The sequence below is a fragment of the Lacerta agilis genome, chromosome 5, assembly GCF_009819535.1.
Source record: "Lacerta agilis isolate rLacAgi1 chromosome 5, rLacAgi1.pri, whole genome shotgun sequence".
Taxonomy (NCBI): Eukaryota; Metazoa; Chordata; class Lepidosauria; order Squamata; family Lacertidae; genus Lacerta; species Lacerta agilis.
Genome location: NC_046316.1, coordinates 89,125,254 through 89,150,827, shown reverse-complemented (window position 1 = coordinate 89,150,827; position 25,574 = coordinate 89,125,254). Strand labels below are relative to the sequence as shown.

The 25,574-nt window shown below is 49.9% G+C and overlaps 1 protein-coding gene and 3 non-coding genes across 20 annotated transcripts in view; all 4 read left to right on the top strand.

Moving 5' to 3' along the window:
- The window catches only part of EIF4G1 (eukaryotic translation initiation factor 4 gamma 1), an 83,448-nt gene extending 58,964 nt beyond the window's left edge, over positions 1–24,484 (top strand). For 16 of the 17 annotated variants that reach the window (XM_033150785.1, XM_033150789.1, XM_033150784.1 and 13 more), the window contains 22 exons: positions 1,066–1,240; positions 2,671–2,804; positions 4,161–4,280; positions 4,593–4,766; positions 7,469–7,666; positions 8,624–8,770; positions 9,516–9,752; positions 10,746–10,850; positions 12,444–12,606; positions 13,805–13,905; positions 14,983–15,085; positions 15,180–15,282; positions 16,779–17,044; positions 17,153–17,268; positions 18,097–18,269; positions 18,409–18,534; positions 18,636–18,717; positions 19,757–19,855; positions 20,025–20,159; positions 21,244–21,325; positions 22,151–22,291; positions 24,009–24,484. In XM_033150785.1, the coding sequence (XP_033006676.1) occupies positions 1,066–1,240; positions 2,671–2,804; positions 4,161–4,280; positions 4,593–4,766; positions 7,469–7,666; positions 8,624–8,770; positions 9,516–9,752; positions 10,746–10,850; positions 12,444–12,606; positions 13,805–13,905; positions 14,983–15,085; positions 15,180–15,282; positions 16,779–17,044; positions 17,153–17,268; positions 18,097–18,269; positions 18,409–18,534; positions 18,636–18,717; positions 19,757–19,855; positions 20,025–20,159; positions 21,244–21,325; positions 22,151–22,291; positions 24,009–24,190 (3,162 nt within the window). In that variant the 3' untranslated portion in view covers positions 24,191–24,484. Of the gene's footprint in view, positions 1–1,063; positions 1,241–2,670; positions 2,805–4,160; positions 4,281–4,592; positions 4,767–7,468; positions 7,667–8,623; positions 8,771–9,515; positions 9,753–10,745; positions 10,851–12,443; positions 12,607–13,804; positions 13,906–14,982; positions 15,086–15,179; positions 15,283–16,778; positions 17,045–17,152; positions 17,269–18,096; positions 18,270–18,408; positions 18,535–18,635; positions 18,718–19,756; positions 19,856–20,024; positions 20,160–21,243; positions 21,326–22,150; positions 22,292–24,008 lie in introns of all 17 variants that reach the window. The other variant, XM_033150778.1, reaches the window with a different exon arrangement.
- Positions 1,308–1,384, top strand: LOC117047656. The gene has a single exon (XR_004426722.1). It is a non-coding gene; the product is annotated as a small nucleolar RNA SNORD66 (small nucleolar RNA).
- Positions 4,337–4,413, top strand: LOC117047657. The gene has a single exon (XR_004426723.1). It is a non-coding gene; the product is annotated as a small nucleolar RNA SNORD66 (small nucleolar RNA).
- On the top strand, positions 23,485–23,557 carry TRNAE-CUC. Its single transcript has one exon. It is a non-coding gene; the product is annotated as a tRNA-Glu (tRNA).
- Positions 24,485–25,574: the final 1,090 nt, after the last annotated feature.

The window sequence follows — 25,574 nt, the reverse complement described above, 5'->3', positions numbered from 1 at the left end:
GCAATAAGAAACCAAACAAATCAAAATTTGAAGGAACGATGGAAATGTTATGAAGAGTATATGGAGAAACATTGCTCAAAGAAAGAAGTGCTAATATGCTTGGAGTAAGAGATATGAAGGAATTGTAGAATAATAAATTAATATAAAGAATTAAAGATGATTATAGAAATTTATAGTAACTATGATTGTACAAATTGTCAACAAATAGCTTATAATGGAAGTCGAAAACTGCACCTTGAAAACTGCTTGTTCAAGAGGCTGCTAAGGAGGGCTTGAGACCCTGCTGGTCAGTACCCAGTGGAATCTCCAAATGCTGGCAGTGGGCGTAGAGCAGATTGATCAGGGAGAAGAGGTTTAAGTTGAACTGATTTATTCCTCCCTACTCCATCCCCCCAAAAAGAAGCACAGCAGTATAAACCCATTGTGCAAATCCCAAAAATGTCAATACAAAATGACACCATTTGAAAACAACTAAAAAGAGGTTTCTTCCGAAGGAAATCCATCAACATTCCACATGGAATAGGCTGTGCTCATCTTTGTTGATCACTTCAACATGCATGCTGGCTGCAATCTAATACAGTAATTTGAAGAAATCTGTACAAGACTGCAAATGTGTTTCCACTTCCCCCATTGTTATTTATATATCCCTTTTGGGTTGTTACTTAAACCTCTCTTTGCTCTCCTTTTCTTGCTTAATCACCGTAATTGTAATTTTGTCACAACTACCTCCTTAGCTGTGATAAACTCTTGCGGCAACACAAATAAGCCATTGACAGTAAAATGATTCCTTCACTGGGGCTCAAAAGAGTTTGCTCAGATTGAAATAGAACAGAACAATAATTGATTGTCAACTAACCAGTCCAGCATGAAAATGTAGTATAGGACCTCAGCTAACTTTTACGGACTAGACTAGTGGTAGTTAACTGTGCCCTCCCCAAAGCAATTTTTTCTGGTTTTCCCCTTCCCAAAAGAACCTCCCAGGTGGTATCCTTTGTAAATGTTTTCTGCTCAGAGCTGCAGCTTTTGCTTTTTTCTTGAGGAGATCTTCTCTGCTTGCCCTCTTAGCCCAGTGAGGGTGGCTCAGAGATAGAGAACAAGCCCCCCATGCCAGCCCCAGAGCCCGAGGAGCCTGCCCCCGTTCGCTCCCAGGACGAGCCCGAGGAGACATGGGAAGAGAAAGAGGATAAGCTAGACCCTGAGAAGGTCAAGCAGGCTGAACAGAAGTACAGCTACACAGCAGGTGAGACTTGAGCCAAATGGCTTTCTTTGTGTGTGTCCCCCCCCCCCCGGCTGCTACCTATTGGAGCCTTCTGTGATGATCTCCTTTTTGAGCCATCGTGTCTGGGCCACTGACACACTGTGATGGAGCTGAGCATCTGAGCAGGCTTGTGACCCCGTAAACTGCTGGCTTGTCTTGGGCTATTGGGGAAAGGCTTTGCAGGAATTTCCCTCCACCGGGTGTCCAGTCACTTCAGTATTAAGCAATAGTTGCTCTCAGCAAGGGCCGGATCACTCATTCCCCTTTGTGCTAAGTCACTGTGTTTACAGAAGCATCTATCTGGCTGTAATGGTTCCAGCAGCAGGCACAGGCACTCGTGGCTGCGCAGTCCCCTGCTAACTCACAGCAAGCTGCTCCCCTGCAGAGCAGCCCCTAGCTTTTCCTTGCTGAAGAGATCATGTATATAACTGAGTGGTTCGTTCCTTTCGCTTTGTGCTAGAATGGGACGAACGAAGATGCAGATCACCAGCACACAGAACTAGCTGCAGCTCTTACACTGACTTGCTTGTTTTCTCTGGCAAGGAAGAGCTGGGTCTGCATGGAAACTGAAGTGCAGTGCCTTTGAACTAGATCTTTGCTAATTACGTAGGGTAAGATGTGAGCCAGGAGACCTTGGAAGACATGTGCTGACTCTTGGAACCAGAGGCAAGCATGGGCACAGAGAGCCAACCCCCCCCCCCCATTTAGCATGCAAATGTTGCAGTATCTGTAAGAGCTTAATCTTAAAACAACAGCAGTTCTGCAAAGTTACTGAATGGGAGGAAGATGTCATTGCGCCGTTAACAACAGTAACGTCTCATATGTTAAAAGAGCAACTGTGACACTGCAACAAAGGAGATGCAAGGCCGTCCCAAGCTAGAGATCTGGCAGTCAGCATTTAGATAGCCTGCGGGTGGGGGTAGAAGATTGGTAACTCTGGGTAAGGAGACAGTAAAAGATGCAAGAAAATTTGAGTAGGAGCATTTGCCAGGCACCGTGGTGGGAGGCACAATTTTGCATGCCATAGCAAGTGTCTGGGCTTCTGAAGCTCTCCAGGGTGCAGCTCAGTTCTGGGGTATGACCCCCCGCCCTAGTTGAAGATGAGGGCTGAGAACTGCTCCTTCCGAGTTCCAAGCTTACAGCAGGGGAAGTGGAGCAAGCAGTTGTCTCTGGCCTCACTGTAAAGTGCATTGTGACGTAGGAGCAAGACCCAAGTCCTTGTGGAAGGGGTGATCCTGGCAACAACACGTTGTTGGTTGGCCAAGATTTATGAGCCCCACCCGATTCTTATGGATGCACCATCACCCCTTGATGGTGCAGGTGCTTCTTGCCCTACTGCTGCTGGGAATTCTTGACCACGTGTTGTGAGCGTGATTTCAATTTGGTGCTTTCCACCTTCCTTTCCTTAACAGAGCATTGGAAGCCATTGAACCCAGAAGAGAAGAAGAGATACGACCGGGAGTTCCTGTTGGGTTTCCAGTTCATCTTTGCCAGCATGCAGAAGCCCGAGGGTTTGCCCCATATCAGCGATGTGGTCTTGGAAAAGGTCGGTCCTCCATTTCCAGCTGGGGTCACCAGATTTCTTGCAGATGCTTCCTTTTGTTTTTCTTGGCATGGTGTGCCCAGGGAGTCTATCCTCTCTGGACAACTGCACAAGGTTGGGCATTGACCCTGTGGGTGGGTGGTGGGGAATGTCGGTGCACATCCCAAAGGGCAAAGAAGGGGAACTGGCCATCTGGTCCGATTGCACTGGCTACCGATTTCCAGGCCCAATTCAAAGTGCTGGTTTCGACCTATAAAGCCTTAAACGGCTCAGGACCGCAATACCTCAAGGGCCGCCTCTTTCCATATGAACCTACCTGGACCCTGAGATCATCTTCTGAGGCCCTCCTTCATGTGCCCCCTCCTTGAGAGGTTCGGAGGGTGGCAACATGAGAATGGACCTTATCTGCAGTGGCTCCCATCTATGCAATGCTCTCCCCAGGGAAGTTTGCCTGGCGCCTTCATTATACAATTTTTGTACACTTCTTTATACACTTCTTTACACACGTCTTTGGTGATCACTCGTAGCTGAGTAAGATTGTCTTCCATAAACATGGTTTTAACAATGATTCCGTAAGTGACCATGGAGGCCAATTCTGGATCCACACATCCTTCCACAGTGGGGACATTGGTTTCCTGGTGGGAGTTGATCATGGTGTGGATTAGCCAAGCATGCCTTCCTCTTAGCATGTTTCTCCCTTTCGTCCTGAGTTCGAAATTTTGCCTTGAGACAGTTTTTAAACCTCTTTTGTTGACCACCAGCATTACGCTTTCCATTTTTAAGTTCGGAATAGAGTAGTTGCTTTGGAAGATGATAATTTGGCATCCGCACAACATGACGAGTCCAACAAAGTTGATGCGGGTGTTGCTGTGGTCTAAACCACTGAACCTCTTGGGCTTGTTGGTCAGAAGGTTGGTGGTTCGAATCCGCACAACGGGGTGAGCTCCTGTTGCTCTGTCCCAGCTCCTGCCAACCTTTAGGCACCAGGCAAAAACGTTCCTTTTTAATCAGGCCTTTGGTTAACCGATCAACATCTTACACCCTTTAAAAGGTGGCTCTTTTATTGGGGGGGGGGAGGTTATTGGATTATTTTTATTTTTGATGTTATATATTGTGATTTTTATATTATATACCTCTGGGTATAGGGCGGTATATAAATTCAGTGAATGAATGTATGAATGAATCTTATTGACATCAGCTCGTGTTAGGCCAAAATCTGTGGTGATATCTGAAAAGTAGAGTTTTAGGCATGTTCGGAGGCAAACCTACCCCTTCAAAGATTTTAGCTGCACAACCTTAAGACTCTCAGAACCTGCCTTACCTTTTGTGTGTTTTTCTCCCTGCCCCTTGGCTTAACAGGCAAATAAGATGCCCTTGCGACCTCTGGACCCTGTGCGCCTGAGCACCATGAATTGCGGACCAGATTTCACACCCTCCTTTGCCAACCTGGGCCGCCCAACGCCACCTAACCGTGGACCGGTATGTACCACCACACCATGTCTTGTCTTCTGGCATGTATCCCCTGCCAGCTTTGTCTGCATGATGAACTCCAAGTTAGTGCCATCGTGTCTGGGCCACTGATGCTCTGTGATGGAACTGAGTATCTGAGCAGGCAGGCAGGCACACCTTCTGCTGGCTCCCCCATCTGTTGGAGCCAAGCATACTGGGAGGCAGGCTAGTAGCATCATGCTGGCAGCTCCACCTCTACGCCCGTGCTTCTTTGTGCTGGGGGGCAGGTAAGGGTGGCATCTGAAAAGTGCTGGCATCACTTCTCCCCCTTTGCTTCCACAGCCTGCAGGGCCAGGGCAACGCCGTTCCCAGCAAAGCCTGAGGAAGGAGCCTCGGAAGATTATCGCTGTAGCGTCCCTGAACGAAGACGTCAAGCTCAACAAGGCTGAGAAGGCCTGGAAGCCCAGCAGCAAGCGGGCAAGTGAGCCAGAGGATCCTGAAAATTTAAAAACTCAGGTAAGGACTTGCATGACCTCATCTGTACCCTAACACTGTCCTGGTTGGTGAGTCTCCTATTAGCTGCTTATAGATTCACATGCTCTCTCACTTCTCATATGTAAAGTTCCCCCTTTTCCTTTTGTGGTTTGCTCAAACCATAGTTTAGTGTGGCCACCCAGCAATTGATTAGAGCTAAAGTCAATTACTTGAAGCCCTGATTTGCATGCACCAATTTTTAACCAACATTTTAAACCTCAGCTTTAAACAATCCTAGTTAGCTCTTAACTATACAGTCGTACCTCATGTTGCAAACGCTGCGTGTTGCGTTCGTCACAGGATACAATGTGCCGAACCCGGAAGTACCGGAACGCGTCAAATGATGTCACGCGCAGAAGCGCCGAATTGCGTCACACACATGCGCCGGCGGCGCTTCAAGTTGCAGATTGCTCTTGGTGCGAACAGGGCTCTGGAACGGATCCCATTCGCATCCAGAGGTACCATTGTAATTGGTCCCAATGCTGATGTACAGTGGAACCTCGGTTGTTGAACATAATCCCTTCCGGAAGACTGTTGGACTTCCGAAACATTCGGCAGCTGAGGCTCAGAGGGCTACCGGCAATTCCCATTGAGAAAAATGAAAAACGCCGTGGAACCCGTTTGACTTCTGAGGCGCGTTCGAAAATGGAACCAATTACTTCTGGGTTTTCAGCGTTCGGGTTCGGAAATGTTTGGTTTCCGAGACACTCGAAAACTGAGGTTCCACTGTACCACTAAATGAGGGTAACAGCAGGCCGTAGAAAGGGCGTGTGTCTCCGTAATTTATGTGGTTGAGATTGTGAATTTTACATCTGAAATAGGCCACCGGGGGTACAAAAAAGAGTGGGGGAAAGAACCTCTTGCTTGCTTTCCAAGTGCTTTACATTTTGCATTTTATTTCTGAAGGATACCCCCCAAAAAAAGAAAGAAAGAAAAAAGAAAAGGTGGTGAAAAACAGCTGGGTGGTGGAGGATGTCATTCAGTAACTTGCATTTTAGCTCACCAACATCTTAATCTGGATACTGGTGTTTTGGAAGACATTTCTGCTCCAGTTTCTGTGCTTTCCTCAGAGGAAAATGAGAGTGCCTGCTTTTGCTCCCTGGAGGGAAGAAAGCCATGCCCTCCGTGGTTTCCCTCCAGGCTCCTTTCCCTGAACCTCTGAGTCAGGGTTCATTTCTCACTGAGTGGTGCCATTCTCAGTTCCAGCCTCCTTTACTTCCTTTGGGACGTGAACTCTTCCTTTGAGGTGGGAGAGATTTCAAAATCTTCCCCTCCCCCCCCAAAAAAAAACCTGGAAAAAAGGTTGGGAGGAATTTCCAATGCATTTTATTTTTCTGTGGGAAACAGTCCATTTCTTAAGTTCATTGAGTAAGAAGAGTTTGGAAGAGTTTGGATTTGATATCCCGCTTTTCACTACCCGAAGGAGTCTCAAAGCGGCTAACATTCTCCTTTCCCTTCCTCCCCCACAACAAACACTCTGTGAGGTGAGTGGGGCTGAGAGACTTCAAAGAAGTGTGACTAGCCCAAGGTCACCCAGCAGCTGCATGTGGAGGAGCGGAGACACGAACCCGGTTCCCCAGATTACGAGTCTACTGCTCTTAACCACTACACCACACTGGGTGGTGATTTCAATTACAGTATCTAGGCAAGCGTTGCAGTTTGAGAGGGTTTGGTTTGCTTACTAAATAGAAGTAAAACAAACGTGCTAAATTGGCGCACTCTATAGGGAAGTGGTTGTGAACGCCCCTGGGGAGCAGTGGGATTACACAGGGGGTAGCACTAATAGAAATCGGGGGGTGCTGGAGGTGTAAATAACTCTCAGACTCCGAAAAGCTGGTATCACAGGAACAAGTTCATCAGTCTTGTTGCGAATAGTTCCGACTGGATTTTGAGTACATGTGCAAGTAATTGTTACTGTTTTTGATGTTACTGTGTCAGTATATTCCTTAGTGGGTTGTGCAGATCACTATTCTAAATAATGCCTTTTATAGGGTAGGGAGCACTGGGGATGTGTTTATGGCAGTTGGGGTAGTAGCCTGAAAATTTTAGGGACCCACTGCTGTAGAGCAGGGTTTCTGAAACACGGGCCTCTGGCTATTTTTTGGACTACAACACCCATCATCCCTAGCTAGCACCAGCAGTGTTCAGGGATGATGGGAATTGTAGTCCAAAAGCAGCCAGAGACCCCAAGCTTGGGAAACCCTGCTCTAGAGCATGAAAAAAAAATTCTTAAAGAAAACCCCAATTCAGAATTATCGGAAAACCCACGTGGCTGCTCCCGAGATTAAAACGTAGAAGATAAAGGAAAATGACAAGGTGACCAAGATTTGAAAGGGGTGCGTGCTTTTTCCTGCCCTCAGCACTTGAGGGTTGACTCGTGGGGAAAGGAAGGGTGGTTTCCACATTCCAGCCCCTGTCTGTGGATTTGCTTTCCTCTTGGCTTGGGATGGGCTCGTGTGTGCTCTCCTTTGCCTGCCGAGTTCATTCCAGCAAACTCAGCCCTGGGCAGGGCAGAGCAGCCAGGAGCTGCTTGCCTCCCTACTAGTTTGCTGGGCTGGCAGGTTTCTGAGCTCCCAAGTCCACACCTGCGGAAGGAAGGAACGGGTGGAGCAGGACAGGTGTCTCTGTGTGTGTTTATGCCAAGCTCACCTTGCTGACGGCGCCTGGGTGTTTCTCCCCCACAGGAGCTGTTCCGGCGTGTGCGCAGCATTCTGAACAAGCTGACGCCGCAGATGTTCCAGCAGCTGATGAAGCAAGTCACCGAGCTGTCCATCGACACCGAGGAGCGCCTCAAGGGCGTCATCGACCTCATCTTCGAGAAGGCCATCTCTGAGCCAAACTTCTCCGTTGCCTATGCCAACATGTGCCGTTGCCTTATGGGGGTGAGTGCTCCCGCCTCTCTCTGGGGTGCAGAGTGCCTTGGATCCTGCTCGGGATGGGAAGAGGCATGGAAATGCTATTCGCTCAGGGCCACGGCTTGGCTATCAGGCTTGTATCGTCACCGCCCTTAACGGACCTTTGGAGAGAGGATGGCAGTGTGGCGCAAAAGCACCTGGCTAGAGGACACTGTCGGGCAGATCTTGCACCCAATCTCCAAGAATGGTTGTCGGCAGTGGGGGGGGGGGAGCAGTCCGATCTCCCGTTATGAATCGGATGGACCCCACAGGAGTTTGCTGTTTTAGAGCCTGTGCGCTCATCCCTAACTGCTGCAGACACAGGAATTTACAGATTGCATGCGAATATCAAACAGAGCTGTAGCATTAGAAAGCTGGGATAGGTCTGTTCCTTAAATACGTTTCAACTATTTCATTTCCCATGGAAAGAAATTGTAGCCAAAGTATCACACCTTGCTTTTATATATGTACAAGATAGGGTCAGAAATTGGCCCAAGGGGCCGCCTGCTAATAGTGGTTGCATAGCTTACCATTTGAGCAGTACTTGTCTGCGGTTTTGTTAAATCTGTGTCAAAAGAGGTGCATGGGTGTAGATTTCAGTTTCAAGTTTCTGTTCTCTCTCCTTGGCTCGTTGCCGTAAAGATGCGAAGAGTCTGGAATTCACTCCTTTATCCACGATTACGTGGCTGCAGTGCCATTGATACATTTATTTCTATTTGTTTCCTATGCATTTTGTTCATGTACTTTCCTTTCGATCCTGTGCTTCTGTATGGCGTTTCCTCAGTGCATGTTGAAAAATGAGCTGTGGCTCGTGGAAAAGGCTAGCAGGTTGAGGTGGCAGAGATCAGAACTGGGGCTTCCAGCCCATTCTGCTGGCAGTAGAGGGCCAGTTGGAAACTGTCTGGAACCTCTTCCCATTGTGACTCGTGTCTGTCCCTGCTCCAGCTGAAAGTCCCCACTACTGACAAGCCGACCGTGATGGTCAACTTCCGCAAGGTACTCCTGAACCGGTGCCAGAAAGAGTTTGAGAAAGACAAGGATGACGACGAGATTTTTGAGAAGAAGCAAAAAGAGATGGATGACACAGCTGGTGTGAGTTGAGCTTGAAGCTTGGGCGGGGTGTGTGCATGAGAAAAAGGCTCCCCACCCTTGGGCTAGAGTGTCATTCTCAGCAGAGGCATCTGGCTTTAACACGCCAGTCAGCCACGATGCGCATTGGGGGGCCTTGGACCAGTGCGTATCTTTTGGTGCCATCTACCTTTCAGGGTACGGGTGGCGCTGTGGGTTAAACCACAGAGCCTAGGGCTTGCTGATCGGAAGGTCGGCGGTTCGAATCCCCGCAATGGGGTGAGCTCCCGTTGCTCGGTCCCAGCTCCTGCCCACCTAGCTGTTTGAAAGCACGTCAAAGTGCAAGTAGATAAATAGGTACCGCTCTGGTGGGAAGGTAAACGGCGTTTCCGTGCGCTGCTCTGGTTTGCCAGAAGCGGCTTTGTCATGCTGGCCACATGACCCGGAAGCTGTACGCCGGCTCCCTGGGCCAGTAACACGAGATGAGCGCCGCAACCCCAGAGTCAGACACAACTGGACCTAATGGTCAGGGGTCCCTTTACCTTTTTACCTTTCAGGGTGGGTGTTGTGAGGCTAATAGTGGGGGGAAACCGAACCACATATGCCTCCTTGAGTTCTTTGGGAGGAAACGTGGGATATAAATGTGGTAAAGAGCCATGATGATTTATGGAAGTAACAACTGTGAAATACGTATGCACATATACAGAGATAGCGGTAATCAATTTCAGCTCTCGGATCCCTCTAACCTCCACCCCTGTTCCACCCGCAGCCCGAGGAGAGAGCTCGTCTGAAGGAGGAGCTGGATGACGCCCGGGACAAGGCCCGTCGGCGCTCCCTGGGCAACATCAAGTTCATTGGGGAGCTCTTCAAGCTGAAGATGTTGACCGAAGCCATCATGCATGACTGTGTGGTGAAGCTGCTCAAGAACCATGACGAGGAATCGCTCGAGTGCTTATGCCGGCTGCTCACCACCATTGGCAAGGACCTGGACTTTGAAAAGGCCAAGGTATGGCCTTGCCCAATGTTCAGAAATGCAGCTTTTCATAGCACACGAGAGTACACACCCCAGATTGCACTTCCCTTTTGCTTCATGTTGGGCATCAGCAGAGCGGTTTCTCTGCTGCTTCCTCTCCCCTGGCCTTCCCCTGTTGAGATGCTGGCTTCACGGCTCTTGCTTAGAGCCTACAGGGTTCTGCCCTCCATGCTTTGGTGCCAAATTGGAAATGCCAAGTATAGCTCTAGTCTGGAGGATCATCCTATTGTCATTGAACTACATCTCCCGCTATTCTCCACCATTGGCCAACTTAGCTGGGGCTGATGGGAATTTGAGCCCCAATCATATTTGGATGGTTGCAGGTTCCCAGTGCCTGGCATGGCACCACTGCTTAACCTGGCAGGCTTTCCTTGCATTTTCCGGGAAGAGCACCTGCAGGTTGAAATTTGGTGCTCATAATCTGACATGAGAGAGGGGGAAAGGCAGGAATCGGCAGAGAGGCTTTAGCAGCAGAGCTGGGAGATGGCTGCATGCCACTTGATGGTCACCCCCCCCCCCCCAATCAGTTTGCCTCTTGCTCAGGAAGAAAGGTGCAGCCATTGCCCAACTATACAGCTTACTTTTTTCTGTAGCTACTTGTGATGCCTATTGGAGAGTTTGGAGGGAGCAGCCTCCCCCAGCCAAGCTACTTTGCAGGGTGAAGAGAACTGTGCCCAGGACTAGACATTTCCCTGCCAGATAGAGGCCAGACAGCTGGGCTGAGGAAAATATGTCTCTTCTCTCCAGCCCAAAAACATTCAAGGAACTGGCTACCCCAGCCCTGGCTGCTGTAGGGAACTTGTACAGTGGCTGCTTGTTTCCTTTCTTGAACCCCACCTTCCACCATGAGTTGGAATCCCTCAAGGAGAATGCCTTGCCTTGGTTGCTCCCATCCCTCACGTAGGCACGCTGCTGTCTCTGTTCGTTCGTCGTCACTTCTCTCCTTTTCTCCTCTTCCCCACCCAGCCTCGGATGGATCAGTACTTCAACCAGATGGAGAAGATAATCAAGGAGAAGAAAACGTCCTCACGTATCCGCTTCATGCTGCAGGATGTGATTGACCTCAGACGGGTAAGGTGCAGACTGTTGCCCCCTTATGGCCCCCCTCCAGGCTAGATGAGAGCCCTGCCCCCTTCCTGGGATAGGCCGGCCTGACTCCGGGTAAGGTGCAAGACCCGCCTTTCCATCCCAGGGCAACCTGAGTGGGAACAATGGCAGCACGAGACAACACAAACTTCTCTCTCTCCCCAGCCCCTTAGTCACTGTTGCAGCCTGTAGCCCTTGGCTTGTGCGGCTTAGGCGATGGGCTGATAATACTGCAAGCAGCTGTGTTTGGTGCAGGGAGGTTTCCAGCGCTGGCCCTTTTCTACACCAAAGGGTGCTATGTGCTCAATTGCACTCCGGGTGAAGGTGCTGCCCAGGAGCTGCTCACCTGCGTTCAGGCATCGTTGGACTCCCGTTATACCTGGCCATTGACTGTGCTTGCTGGGGCTGATGGGAGTTGGAGTCCAACAATGCCTGGAGGGTCACAGATTCTCTAATCCTGATTCACACCCAGCGGCCTTAAGATTGCAGTTCCAAGTTTCACACACAAATTGCTGCTTTGCTTCCAGCTTGTGAATTACAGAAGCTGCAGGGGTGAGGGGTCAGGCTGTTGGAAGTGCTGCAGGGGCTCTCAACTGTTGCAAGAGGAAGGGCTGCCTGCTTGGAAGGGGTCACACGAAAAACCCCTGTTGCATGTTGGGCTGCTGAGCATTCCCCTTGCATGGGCCTCCTGCCAAGCAACGCTTTGATGCCTGGATAGCTCAGGACTCGTTTCCGTTCCATTCTCTCTTACTGCAATTACTGGACAAGTGCTCTTTCCAGAGGTTTGAAATAGAGCTGCCCTTGTCAGGCATAGATCTTAAGAGACATAACACATGAGAAAAAGGGCAGCCCTCCCCAGATGTTTGGGGTGGTGCTATCACTTAGTTGGTAGAGCAATGTGCTTTGAAAGCAGAAGGTTCCAAGTTCAATTGTGGCATCTCCAAGTAGAACTGGGTAAGATTCCCTGCCCGAAACCATGAAGAGCATCTGCAAGTCTGTGTAGACAACACTGAGCTTCACCACCACTGCCCACCTGACTTGGTTTCCCCAGCCAGCTCCCAACAAAATATTAAAACAAAGCATCAAACATTAAAAACTTCCCAATACAGGGCTGCTTTCAGATGTCTTCTAAAATTTGTGTAGTTGTTTATCCCCTTGACATCTGGTGAGAGGGCGTTCCGGGTGCCACTACGGAGACCCAAAGCTTGATGGCCTGACTTTGTAAAAGGCACCTTCTTGTCTTCTTACAATGTTGCTGGACTGCAAATACCATCGCTCCCGCTGGCTGGAGATGATAGAAGCTGCAATCTTTAACAACACTTTCATCTGGCCAGATTAAGAGATGGTGGAGGGAAGAACAAAGGGTGTATGTTTAGAGGTCAGTTGTAAGAACAGCGACCAGGTGAACTGACTGCTGGTGCTGTTGGCTCTGGAAGGGAACCTGAGCCCAGAGGCTGGTCCTGGCTAGACCAACAGAGAAGCTGGTGCTGCCTGTCCCTCGCTCCTCCCTTGCCTTCACATGCCAAGCGTTCTGGGTGCTGTAACCTCTCCCCTTGCTTTCCTCTTTGCCTCTTGCAGAACAGTTGGGTGCCAAGGAGAGGGGACCAGGGCCCCAAGACCATTGACCAGATCCACAAAGAAGCTGAGATGGAGGAGCACCGTGAACACATCAAAGTTCAGCAGCTGATGTCCAAGGGGGGGCAGGATAAGAGGAGAGGGCCTCCAGGGCCATCGTCCTCAGGTGGGTAATCCATTGCTGCCTTGTGGAGGCCACCTGCTTTTAATGCCCCCAGAAGAGAGAGCAGCTTTGGGATGCCCCAAGTTAATTGTGTGTCTATGCGTGTGATGCAGCCGGTCACCACCGAAAGATGTGCCCCTGGATTAGCTTGTCCTTAAAAATTAGGCAAAGTTATTAATTTTATTCATTTTCATAAAATTTATACACCACTTGATTGGAAAAAGAAAAGTCAGAGTGGTTTACAAAAAAGATGAAACAACAAAATTTATGGACTACGGATCCATGGTGGTGGTTAAACGGAGCTTCCCAGTTTAGAAGCAATATGTTACTGAACATCATAGAATATAGAGTTTGGAAGGGAACCCAAGGGTCATCTAGTCCAACTACCTGCAATGCAGGAATCTCAACTACAGCATCCGTGACAGTTGGCCATCCAACCTCTGCTCACCACCGCCCAAGGGAAACCATTCCACTGTCAAACAGCTCTTGCTGTCAGAAAGTTCTTCCTGGTGTTTGGTCAGAATCTCCTTTCTTGTAACGTGAAGCAATTGGCTTGAGTCCTACCCTCTGGAGCAGGAGAAAACAAGCTTGCTCCATCCTCGGTGGAGAGCCGGTGTGGGGTAGTGGTTAAGAGCGGTGGACTTGGAATCTAGTGAACCGGGTTCGATTCCCTGCTGCTCCACATGCAGCTGCTGGGTGACCTTGGGCTTGTAGTCACACTTCTCTGAAGTCAGCCCCACTCACCTCACAGAGTGTTTGTTGTGGGGGAGGAAGGGAAAAGGAGATTGTTAGCCGCTTTGAGACTCCTTAGGGTAGTGATAAAGCGGGATATCAAATCCAAACTCTTCTTCTTCTTTGGTGTAACAGCCCTTGAGATATTTGAAGATGGCTATCCTATCTCCTCTCAGTCTCTGTCATGTTTTTCAGGTGTGCGCAGAGTGCAGGAGCACTATTGCCTTCAAGCCTTGCTCTTTCTGCGTCCCAGGGGCACCACTGTGAAACAAAATGCTGAACTGAATAGGCTTTTGGGATGATCCTGCCAAGCTTTTTTTTTTTTTTTAAGCCAGCCCCAAGCTGCCACACCTTGTTGGCCTTTGATAGGCTCTCTTGTTCGAATAGGAACAGTAGACGTGTATTCATGCGTAGTTTGCCATAGTTAGGCTGTTACAAATGATAGACCTTGACTCTGCTGTCTCTGCAGGTGGGCGGGGCAACCAAGTTTCAGATGACGGCTGGAACACCGTCCCCATCAGCAAGGGCAACAGGCCGATTGACACCAGCAGGTTAACAAAAATCACCAAGGTAAGCTGCTGGGTTGGAATCGGTTTTTTGGGGTGGTGGAGGGTGCTTGTTTTTTGTGCATTAGGGAATTGTGGCCTTTCTCAACTTAAAGCGACAGTTTCTGTTGGTTGCGAAAGACGAGAAAATTTAGGATAAGGCTACCTCCCTGAGTCAGCTCGATTCATGGGCTTGATCTGTGTCCCTCTCTAGGGCTGATGGGAATTGTAGTCTAAAATATCTGTAGGGCACCAGGTTGGGGAAAGACTATTTAAGCTCTGGGCAACAAAGGATTGAGTGCAGGCAAGCACATAGAATTGCACACATGAGTGGGTGGGTGGGCTGGCTGGCTGAGGAGGGGCAGATTGTTTGTCTGTGCACTATATCTAGCATAGTCAAAACAAAATAAAAAATAAAAAAAATCCTTCCAGTAGCACCTTAGAGACCAATTAAGTTTGTTCTTGGTATGAGCTTTCGTGTGCATGCACACTTCTTCAGATACCCGGGCCCAGGCATTTGCATTGAAAGGCAATGCTGCTAAAGGTGTGGGGTTACAAGTAATTATTGCCATTTACTTCTGTAATTGAATTATGGTGACTGGGGGAAGACTCTTGAGAGTCCCATGGACTGCAAGATCAAGCCTGTCCATTCTGGGGGAGGTCAGTCTTGGGGTGCTCACTGGAGGGACAGATCCTGAGGCTGAAGCTCCAGTGCTTTGGCCACCTCATGAGAGGAGAGGACTCCCTGGAGGAGACCCTGATGTTGGGAAAAATTGAGGGCACAAGGAGAAGGGGATGATGGAGGGCGAGATGGTTGGACAGAGTCCTTGAGGCTGCCAGCATGGGTCTGACCGGGAGGCGGTGGAGAACAGGAGTGCCTGGCGTGCTATGGTCCATGGGGTCACCAAGAGTCGGAAATGGTTAAATGACTAAATAACAACAACTTCTGTAATTAGAAATGTTTACCTTTTGATATGTGCTAGGGAAAGTTGGTGGGAAGGTTTCAGATTCCCTTTGGGGGGTTGCTCTGTTTCTTGCTAGTTAGGGCGAAGCCTCTGATGGTGAATGAATTGTCTCCTCCTCTCTCCTTGCCCCCTCCCAGCCAGGTTCAATTGACTCCAACAACCAGCTTTTTGCACCCGGCGGGCGTCTGAGCTGGGGGAAGGGCAGCAGTGGTGGTTCGGGTGCTAAACCTGCTGAACCAGGTAAATGCAGCTGGCGCAACGAAGGGTTTGCAAAGTGGGCGGTGCTTCTGCAGCTCCTCTAACCTGCTGTCTTACCTGTCCTTTCTTTGCCCAGCGCCTGACTCCAACCGGCCAGCCACAAGTACCTTGAATCGCTTCTCAGCCTTACAGCAGTCGGCTTCTGCAGAGAGCCAGGACGTGCGGCGTGTGGTGCAAAGGTCCGTCCCATTCCCACTCTTACTTAGACCCCCTCACTCTTGCTTCTCAGGCCTGCCAGGTCCATCCTGCTGTTCCAAGCACCCTAGGTGCATTTTTCGATTTTGCATTTGCTCATGGGGAGGAAAGTATTTGAGGAGGCGCTTTTGCCAATGCATGAGCTCCTAAACCTCCTCACGTGCAAATAAGGCATGGCTCCCCCCTTTTGGGGGGGGGAAATTCCCTTATTATAGCATTGGGAAACAGCAGATAGGGTTGACAGCTATGTGTGGCTGGCTGCAGATGTTGGGTAGGAATACCAAAAACAGATAGATCAGAGTGGGGAAATATATCCCCATTTTGCAACTTGAATAAAGTATTCTAATAAGTTTGCATGGTTTGATACATGTACTTTATTCTGACTTTCCCTTCTGCCTCTCCCTTTTATGTAATTTGGAACTGCATGGGACACTTGGGCATCTGGGGAGAATGCAGGGAAGCAAGATAGAAATGGATGTGGGGGTTTCTTCCTGCAAACTTCCAGCCTCTGTGCCACTTGCCTCATCACCCTCTGCCGCCATCAGTGCCAGTGGTCAGGGATGATGGGAGTTGTAGCCCAACATTGCCTGAAGGGCTACAGACTCCCCATCCTTCCTTTGTTTTTGTAGTCTTGGGACACATTGGTGGCATTATGGGAAGGACCATAAATCTGCTAGAGTTCTTTCCAAACAGAGGGTCACAGGCTCAACCCTGCCCATCTCCGGTAAAAGAATCATAGAGTTGGGAGGGACCCCAAGAGTCATCTAATCCAACCCCCTGCAATGCAGGAATCTCAACAAAAGCAGTCATGACAAATGGTCACCCAACTTCTGCTTATAAACTTCCAAGGAAGGAGATCCACAACCTCCCGAGGTAGTCCAGTAAGAGTTCAGCAGCTCTTGCTGTCAGAAGGTTTTTCCATGTGTTTAGTCGGAATCTCCTTTCTTGTCACTTGAAACCATTGGTGCGAGCCCTACCCTCCGGAGCAGGAGAAAACAAGCTTGTTCCCTCTTCCATGTGACAGCCCTTGAGATACCTGATACCATATCTCCTCTCAGTCTCCTCTTTTCCAGGCTAAGCATGGCCAGCTCCTTCATCCATTCCTCATCAGGCTTGGTTTCTGGAGAATCATAGGCCTGGGAAGAGCCTCTACCTGAGATCTCTTGAGTAGGCAGAACCAGGCTGGATTAGACAAATGGTCAGCGTAGGGCAGCCTTCCCTAACCTGCTGCCCTCCAGCTGCTACAATCTGCAATTTCCAGCTGTGCTAGCTGGAACTTTTAATCCACTGCATCAGGAGGGCACCGGGTTGAGGGAGGGTATTACAGAACTTTGTCCTTTTCTTTTCCTTTCTTTTCTTCCCTTCCTGTCTTTCTGTTTTTCCTTCTGTGCTGGTCCTGAGCGAGACCCCAGCCACCTGGCAAGTGTCTGTCTGGCATTCAGTGCAGTTTCACCTGAACTCCTGCATGGTCTCCTTGCAGAAGCAGCAGTAGCCGCGACCGCTCCGAAAAGGGCGGTGACCGAGGGGACCGCTTGGAGCGCGAGCGGCCGGAGAGGGGCGATCGCCTTGAGCGGTCGGAGAGGCCGGAGCGGTCAGACCGGAACAGGACACCTGTCACCAAGCGTAGCTTCAGCAAGGAGATGGATGACAGGAGCCGGGAGCGAGAGCGAGAGCGGCAAGGGGTCCTCGAGACGGTGCGCAAAGTGGCCAGCATGACCGAGGAGCGGGACCGAAGCAGGGAACCTGGTGAGTGGCGCGAAGGTGTGCGGGGTTTAGTGGGCAGTGGTCTCCCTCCGCCGCTTTCCAATTTGGTCCAGGACCAGTGTTGACCTCTCGCTCCCTCCGTCTCTGCAGCAAAGCGTGAGCCAGTGGCCCCTGAGCCCCCCGCCAGGCCTGCCTTGTCCGAGGAGGAGCTGGAGAAGAAAGCCAAGGCCATCATTGAGGAATACCTGCACATCAACGACATGAAGGTTTGTGCTGCAGAGAAGTGGCAGGAGCAGAGCATTTAATGGAAACTGCAGAATAGGACGCAGGACATGGATATTATACTTGATATTTTATGCTTAATACTTGATATTTTATACTTGATATTTTATGAGAGGGCAATAGATAAATACAGGTTCGTGGTTTGGCACTAGGATTGGGGGGAGGTGGAGTCTGAAGAGCAGGTTGGAATCCCTGCTCAGCTGCTAGGAGTTTTGTATATCGAGCAATTTTCTTAGATAGGAAGCATAGCAGATTAAAGAACTTTCAGATGGAAAATCATTTGCCTTTTCAGTTCCGAAACTGCTCCTGTGACCCCTCCCCCCTTGAACTCCTGGAAGCTTACCAGTGGTTCATTGATGTTTGGAGGGCAACATGGTTGCACACCCATGGCGGAGGGGAATGCTGAACACTGTCCACTGGGCCTAACAGGCTGCATTGATGCCTCCTGTTAACAGAGGCCCCTGGAAGGACCTGTTCAGATTCACAAGTTAAGGGATTGGTTCGTTGGATGGGGTCAGTCTTTGACCAAGGGAAGCTTGGGTTGAAATTGCCGCTTATCACGAAGCTCACTGAGCTGTCATAGGCTGAGGGTGTTTTACTAGTCCAGCATAGCCGACAGTTTCTTAAGGAGAGTGGCTCCCGTTTTGGGGTGTTGCCATGAAATATTTCACGAGCTGAAACTCTCTTAACGGGTCCTTGGATTCCTCCCTGCAGCAGGGTGGGCTTGGGCCAGATCTCACCAGCCCAAGGTGCAGCCTTTGCTATGAGATGTTTGCGCTAAGCTCTCCCCCTTCTCTGCCTGCTTCTTGCAGGAGGCTCAGCAGTGTGTCCAGGAACTGAACTGCCCCTCCCAGCTCTACATCTTTGTGCGGAACGGAATCGAGTCCACGCTGGAGCGGAGCACGATTGCCCGCGAGCACATGGGGATGCTGCTCTACCACTTGGTCAAAGGAGGCATCCTCTCCAAGGAACAGTACTACAAAGGGTAATGGAACCCTGCTATGAATGTTTTGTAAGGGGGGGTGGGGTATGCACAACGCAAAGGCAGCCCCTGACAGCTGCACTATCCAGTCTCAGTCCTTTGCACACACTGACTGCCCCCTCCCTTCCTTTTCCACCCCTAGGCTGCATGAGATCCTGGAGATTGGTGAAGACATGGAGATTGATATCCCGCACATATGGCTGTACTTGGCGGAGATCATAACTCCCATTCTGAGAGAAGGCGGCATCCCCATGGAGGAGCTGTTCAGGTGAGCTGGAGTCTCTTTCCCTCCCTCCCCATGGGCTTTCCTCTCTTTTCCACTCCAACCCCCCCCCCCCCCGGTGAATGACCTTCCTGTGGTCTTTTCAGGGAGATTGCCAAGCCTTTGGTACCTATCGGCAAGGCCACGACTCTGCTGCTGGAGATCCTGGGCCTGCTTTGCAAAGGGATGGTAAGTTGCTCTCCTTCATGCCCTGGTTAACCTTGTCCGTTGGTCCCCGGGGAGTGCATGCTGTGATTAGTGAGCAGACATAAAACCTTATTGGTGCCTTTCCGTGGTTGGCTCTGCTTGTTTATGGAAAAACAAGCTAATTCTGCCTTCCACCCTGATCAGGGGAGCTCAGCTGTGGACTGGAGCAAAGATGCAGAAATTCCGTGGGTCTCTCTGCTCTGGAACAGAGCTCTGGTGGAGACAATTTGCCTCTCAGCCAAGCAAAAAGCAGGCGACTGGTCTGCCGGAGCTAAGGGAATTTGCCTCCTCTGTTTCTTCTCCTCTTCACACTCGCACATGCAGCCAGAGGAAAACTTGCACATCGTGTATTTTTTTAGGTGCAAAAAATAGCCACCCACAAGGAGTAGCTTGCTATCACACAAAAAAACAAATTCAAAGGTTTGTGGGAATCAAGTAGTTAATTGCAATTAGAGTTCCAACATCAACAAATATTTCCAAGTAAAAAATAAATAAAAAAGATCCAGTATGACTTTAGATAGAGGCACCACAAAGCAGCATCCAGCCCTCCTTGGCTCTTTGCTTGTTTAAGTCACTTGTACCCCTTGAATTAGTCCCTTCCTGCTCATTGGCATGTCTATTGAATTGCTGAATCAGCCTTTTGGAAAGGGTGTGTTAATTAGTGGTTTCTTCTTTGCTTGAGGCTGAGAATGGGGGTCTTGCCAGAACCTCCATACACACTGCCCAGGCAGTGCTGCTAACGGAGCAGTTTAGTTTCAGCCCTGGAGGAGCACTTGTATTGTTATAATTACGCACCTAAAAAATTATGTATGGCGAGGACAAGGTGGAGGGGGTTGTTCTTGTTTTGTGTGTTTATATTGTGATTTTACGTTGCAACCCCCCAGGCACCTGCAGGTATAGGGCGGTATAAAAATTTAATAAATAATAACAGCTCCCTATTGAGGGGTGGACATAGTGGTGAAGCCGGGCTTGCGAGTGTCTTGGATGAAATGTTCCTAAGGTGGTCCCTGTTCCCCTGTAGAGCCACAAGAAGGCAGGGACACTGTGGAGAGAAGGTGGCCTTAGCTGGAAGGAATTCCTGCCCGAGGACCAGGATGTCAATAAGTTCATCACAGAGCAGGTGAGCACAACGATCTTTGTGGGGGAGGTTGGGGCAGCTTCTGGAGCCGGAAGCGGCTTCAGCTTGGCCCCACAAAGCATCCTCTGTAGAGGCAGCGGGATGCCTGATTCTGCCATTGCCTCTGGCCCTGACTCTTGCCTCCCTGTTCCCCCCCCCCCCCGCTGCTCAGAAAGTGGAGTACACAATGGGTGACAACTCCGACGCACCCAGCCGCAAGGAGCTCACGTCGGAAGAGCTGTGCAAGCAGCTAGACAAATTATTGAAAGAAAATGCAAATAACCAAAGAATATATGACTGGATTGAGGTGAGTTGGGAAGGGCGAGTGCCGCTGTGCAGAAGAGCATGGGAGGTGGGCCTGGGAGGTACCTTTTGCAGTGGCCAGCAGGGGGAGAAAGAGACAATTGGGGGGGGGTGCAGTTTGGACAGTTTGGAAAAGAGTCCAGACAAATCCATTGCACTCAAGGCTATTGGTGTCTCCTAACCACAGTGGCTGTGGTTTCCCTTTTCTGTCGCAGGCAGTATGCCTCTGCATGTCAGTTACTGGGGAGAGTGCTGCTGCTGTTAGGTCCTGCTTCTGGGCCTCCCACGGGCATCTGATTGGCTTTGCTGAGGAAAGGATGTTTGACTAGATGGGCCAGACTCTTCTTGGGTTCTTACAAAGAATCCCTGGAGAAAAGGGGCATGCCGAGTGGATTCCCACCCCCACCCCCACTTTTATTGCATTTTATATCCCACTTTTTTCTCCCAAGGAGCTCAAGGTGGTTCTCCCCCCCCCCATTTAATCCCCACAACAACCCTGTGAGGTGGGTTAGGCTTAGAGGCAGTGACTGGCCTCAGCACCGCCCCCCCCCCCGATTTGAACCCTGCCTCTCTCAGCCCCCTATCCAACCCGCTCCACCACACTGGAAGTTGCAGCTTCCTGAATTGGGAGTCTTGCTGCCAAGCTACTCCTAACTTGTCTGGAGAGTTGTGTCCCACAGTCATAAAAGTCCATTCCACTTGGGACTTGACAACAGCTTCTTTGGACTGAGCATGCCATCAGATGCTCCATGAAGCACACCATTTTATATTATTAGGGAGCTTTGCCCCTCTTCCTTCTCCAGCAGTTTGCTCGGAGAATGGAACTGCTGCCTCCCCACCCCCCTTTATTGATTAGATGATGGTTGGGGAAATCTGGGTATATCGCTAAACCGGCAGGCCTTCTTGGGGTTGGCTCCCTTGCTGGCACATAGAAGGAGCAGCTTCAATCAGGAGGGAAAATACGCAGATGGAGTTCTGGCTCTGTGTGTGGTTGGCATGCATGTTTTTAAAGTGGATTCCCAGTTAACTTAGGTTGGCAACTGCAAGCGCTTCCAACCTCTGATCCTTGGCCTCTTCCTTCCCACCAGGCAAACCTGAGTGAGCAGCAAGTCTCATCCAATATGTTCGTCAGAGCCCTGATGACGTCGGCGTGCCATTCCGCTGTTGTCTGTAAGCATTGGTGCAAGCCTGGGGTGGCAGGGATCGGGGCGAGGGTGGCTGCGTATGCGTGTGGTGGTTTAGTGGGCGTGTCTCTCCTGTGAACTGGGTCTGGGGGCTGATGTCTCAGGTGAGAGCAGAGCCTAAAAATGCCTCTGGCCCACCATTGTAAGTGACCTGCCAAACCAAAAAACAGCCCCACAACATTGCAGGGCTTCTCTGTGAACTTGTTTGTGACACCTGTGTGGAAACACAAAAACGAGGTGAAAACAACCTGTCAAACAGGGAGCAGGCCATGCGTAGTGGGCAGTGTTCAGCTTTCTAGTTCTCATTAGTTAATTACAGTGGATAAATAGGAGCATTGTTCATTACATTCAGGCCTGGTAGTTTGTCTGTTTTTATAGACTCCTCCACTCCCAGCTTGGTTTATTTGGGATTTAATCTGTTTTACTTACCTTGTTGTAACCTCCCTCCCCCCGAGGCTTTAGGATTAAGGGTAGGCATTCAGTCTTCCTTCCTTCCTTCCTTCCTTCCTTCCTTCCTTCCTTCCTTCCTTCCTTCCTTCCTTCCTCCCTCCCTCCCTCCCTCCCTCCCTCCCTCCCTCCCTCCTCCTTTGGGGGAGCTTGGTGGCTGCCATTGGGATGCCTACTGAGGAATTGGACCTGTGGCAAATGCCAGCTCACCTTGGAGTAAACTGCCCTCTAGGATTTGGATGAGGCAACAGGCAGGGGACCAGGAGGCTCTTATTGGCTGTTTTTAGGGGTGTAGTGAGTCTTTGCACAACATCCTTAACTCTGAGCATCCTCCTTCCCTACCCCCCCCTTCCTGCCGCTGCAGTCGAGAACCCTTACCGGATGGACAGTCCCGTGATCAAGAGCCGAGCCAAGCTGCTGCAGAAATACCTGAGCGATGAGAATAAGGAGCTGCAGGCCCTTTATGCTTTACAGGCCCTTGTGGTAAAGCTGGACCAGCCAGCAAGTGAGTGTTTTGCTTGGGAAGGTGACCTCCTAGCCTTGTACGCCAAAGTTGCAATAGAGATGAGCTGCCTGTAAACCAGTGTTTCCCAAACTTGGGTCTCCAGCTGTTTTGGAATGCAATTCCCATCTTCCATGACCACTGGTCCTGCTAGCTAAGGAGTTGTGGTCAAAAAAACAGCTGGAGACCCAAATTTGGGAAACACTGCTGTAAAATCAAGAGAGGTAGAGGTGCAATAGGTTCAGGGAAAGCGCAGTCCAAATGGCTGAAGGAACTCCCCTTTAAGCAAAAATTGTAACATTTGGGGCTTTTAAGTTCAGAAAAAATGGCACATAAGTGGGGGTGGGGGTTGACAACAGGACAGAGGTGTAATATCCATAGTTATCCGAGAAAGATAAATATGGGAAGATTTGGGATAGACAAAGTACTTTGTCACACAGAGCATAGTTAAACTGTGACATTCACTCCCTCTCTATTGGATTGATTCAAAAAGAGGGTCAGGCAGATTCATGGAGGATCAGCTGTTATCAGTGGCTACTAGTCTCAATGGACAACCTCCCTGTGGATAGAGATATGTTTTTCCTTTCATCATCTAGGGCAGTGTTTTTCAACCACTGTTCCGCGGCACACTAGTGTGCCGCGAGATGTTGCCTGGTGTGCCGTGGGAAAAATTGAAAAATTACTTTATATATAGTCAATATAGGCACAGAGTTAAATTTTTTAACATTTTCTAATGGCGGTGTGCCTCGTGATTTTTTTCATGAAACAAGTGTGCCTTTGCCCTAACAAGGTTGAAAAACACTGATCTAGGGCACTAGTGTGCCGCGAGATGTTGCCTGGTGTGCCGTGGGGAAAATTGTGTTTATTTGATTCCTATTCAAGAGAATTACTTTATATATAGTCAATATAGGCACAGAGTTAATTTTTTTAACATTTTCTAATGGTGGTGTGCCTCATGATTTTTTTCATAAAACAAGTGTGCCCTTGCCCAAAAAAGGTTGAAAAACACTGATCTAGGGCACTGCCTTACACAGAGTCAGACCACTGGCTCATCTAGCTCAGCCTTGTCTCCGCTGACAGGCAGCAGCTGTCCAGGTTTCCAAGCAGGGAGCATCTCGCAGCTCCACGTGGAGATGCCAGGGATAGAGCTCAGAACCTCCTGCATGTAACACAGATGCTCTGCCACTGAGCTTATAGCCGGGATAGCTCAGTCGGTAGAGCACAAGACTCTCAATCTCGGGGTTGTGGGTTCGAGCCCCACATTGAGCAAAAGATTCCCGCATTGTAGGGGGTTGGATTAGATGGCCCTCGTGGTCCTTTCCAGCTCTACAAGTCTCTGATTCCCTTGATCGTAGATAATAGAACTTGGGCTCAGCCAGTTAACAGCAGTGTTTCCCAAACTTGGGTCTCCAGCTGGTTTTGGATTAAAATTGCCATTATTGCTGCTAGCTAGGGGTGGTGGAATTTGTCGTCCAAAAGCAACTGGAGACGCAAGTTTGAGGAGCAGCGAGTTAGGGGGCTGGTGAAAGAGTGCTTCTTTGTGCCTCCTGGATAGATCCTGCCCGTAGGAGTAGAGAGGAATCAATGATAAGATGTTGGTCATAAGACCCGTCTTCTAAGCATCCAGAGGGGCCAGTCGAGTCGGCTGGCGACCTGCATCCCCCCCCCCCCCGGTGTTATTTGACTCTCCTCCTCCCACCCTCTCTCCTGCCACTTCCAGATCTGCTCCGAATGTTCTTCGATGCCTTGTACGATGAGGACGTGATTAAAGAGGAAGCCTTCTACAAGTGGGAGTCGAGCAAAGACCCGGCCGAACAGCAAGGGAAGGGAGTCGCGCTCAAGTCCGTTACAGCCTTCTACACTTGGCTGCGCGAAGCGGAGGACGAGTCTGACAACAACTGAGCACCCACGTTGTGGGAGGTGGGGGGGGGAGGGCGGACGGACGTAGCCTGCCTGCCTGCCTGCTCTGACCCCTCCTCAGAGCCTTGGACTCCCGTGGGGGTGGCAGCGTGGGGGGTTAAGGATACACAGGAACTGGGTGCCGCTCTCCGTACCTTCCTCCCACACAGGACTTCTCTCTCCCCCCCCTTATTATTATTATTTTTTGGTTGGGATTTTTTTTTTTGTTCTTTTGTTTCTGTTTTAACAGCCTGTATTGGTTTGTGTCTGACGATAATAAATTGATGCTGAAGGAGGCGGTAAGTGTTGCTGCTCCGCTCAGCTCCCGAGGCCAATTGCCCCGGGGCGCACCTGGATGATGATTTTAATGGGGGGGGGGGGCTCGAATCTTTGGCAGGTGCGAAGCACCCGAAACACATGTCTGTGGAAAGGGGTTGGGGGTTGGGAGAGCCTGATGCCTCTGCTGCTCCCCCCCTCCCATCTCCCCCTCCTCCCTCCTCCCAGTTATTGCTGAAATATAGAGAGATTATATAAATATATATATAAAATATAAATATAGACTTATTAAATCTTTTGAGGTTTGAGAGGATAGGACTCTGCTGTCCGCAAACTTTGCCCTCCTGTTCCCATCCGCCCCCCCTTGCACCCTCAGATCACCGCCTGGAATTAACACAAAAAGCCTCTTGACGGATGTTGTTGCTTTTTTAAAATAAAGGGGGGGGGAATCATTTCAAACATCCACCTTGCTTGGGAGCTGTTGGAGAGTTGCTGGCGGAGTGAATAATATGGGGGGTGGGTGGTGTGTTTGCAGCTCTGCAGTTTTGAGGTGGGGGGAGGCTTCCTTCTTTGGAAGGGCCCTCTCCCTGCCATGCCCCCTCCTCTCCCCCCCCCCCACGCCCACACCGAGGCCGCGGTTTTGCGACCTGCTACGCCCGCAATGGATGGTTAAAAGGAGCTGCTCTTGTGATTGATTGAGAGAGAGCGAGAAAGAAAACTAAACAAAAAAAGCGAAAGCAAAAATGAAACGAGGATTCGGAATTATCGGTCACATGAATTTGTAAATACTTTTTTCTTTTCTTTTTCTTTTTTCTTTATGGAGTATTTAATTGAAGATTCGAAAAAGCATCTTTTCACCGTAAACTGGAAATAAAAAAAAGAACATTGCTTAAAAAAAGGTGACGTGTTGGCTGCTGTCGCGTCGCTGCCTCCCGCCTCGGCAGGTCTTGTTGGGAGAGTGAGAGAACCCAGGGTTCCTGTGCTCCTGCCTCCTACCTGACCCTATGGGGAAAGGGCAGGGAGGTCTCCTTAGCAGAAAACAACATTTGCTCTGGGGGAAGGTTGGGGAGAGGTCATTGCGGGGAGAGGGTGTTGCAAATGCTGGTGATGG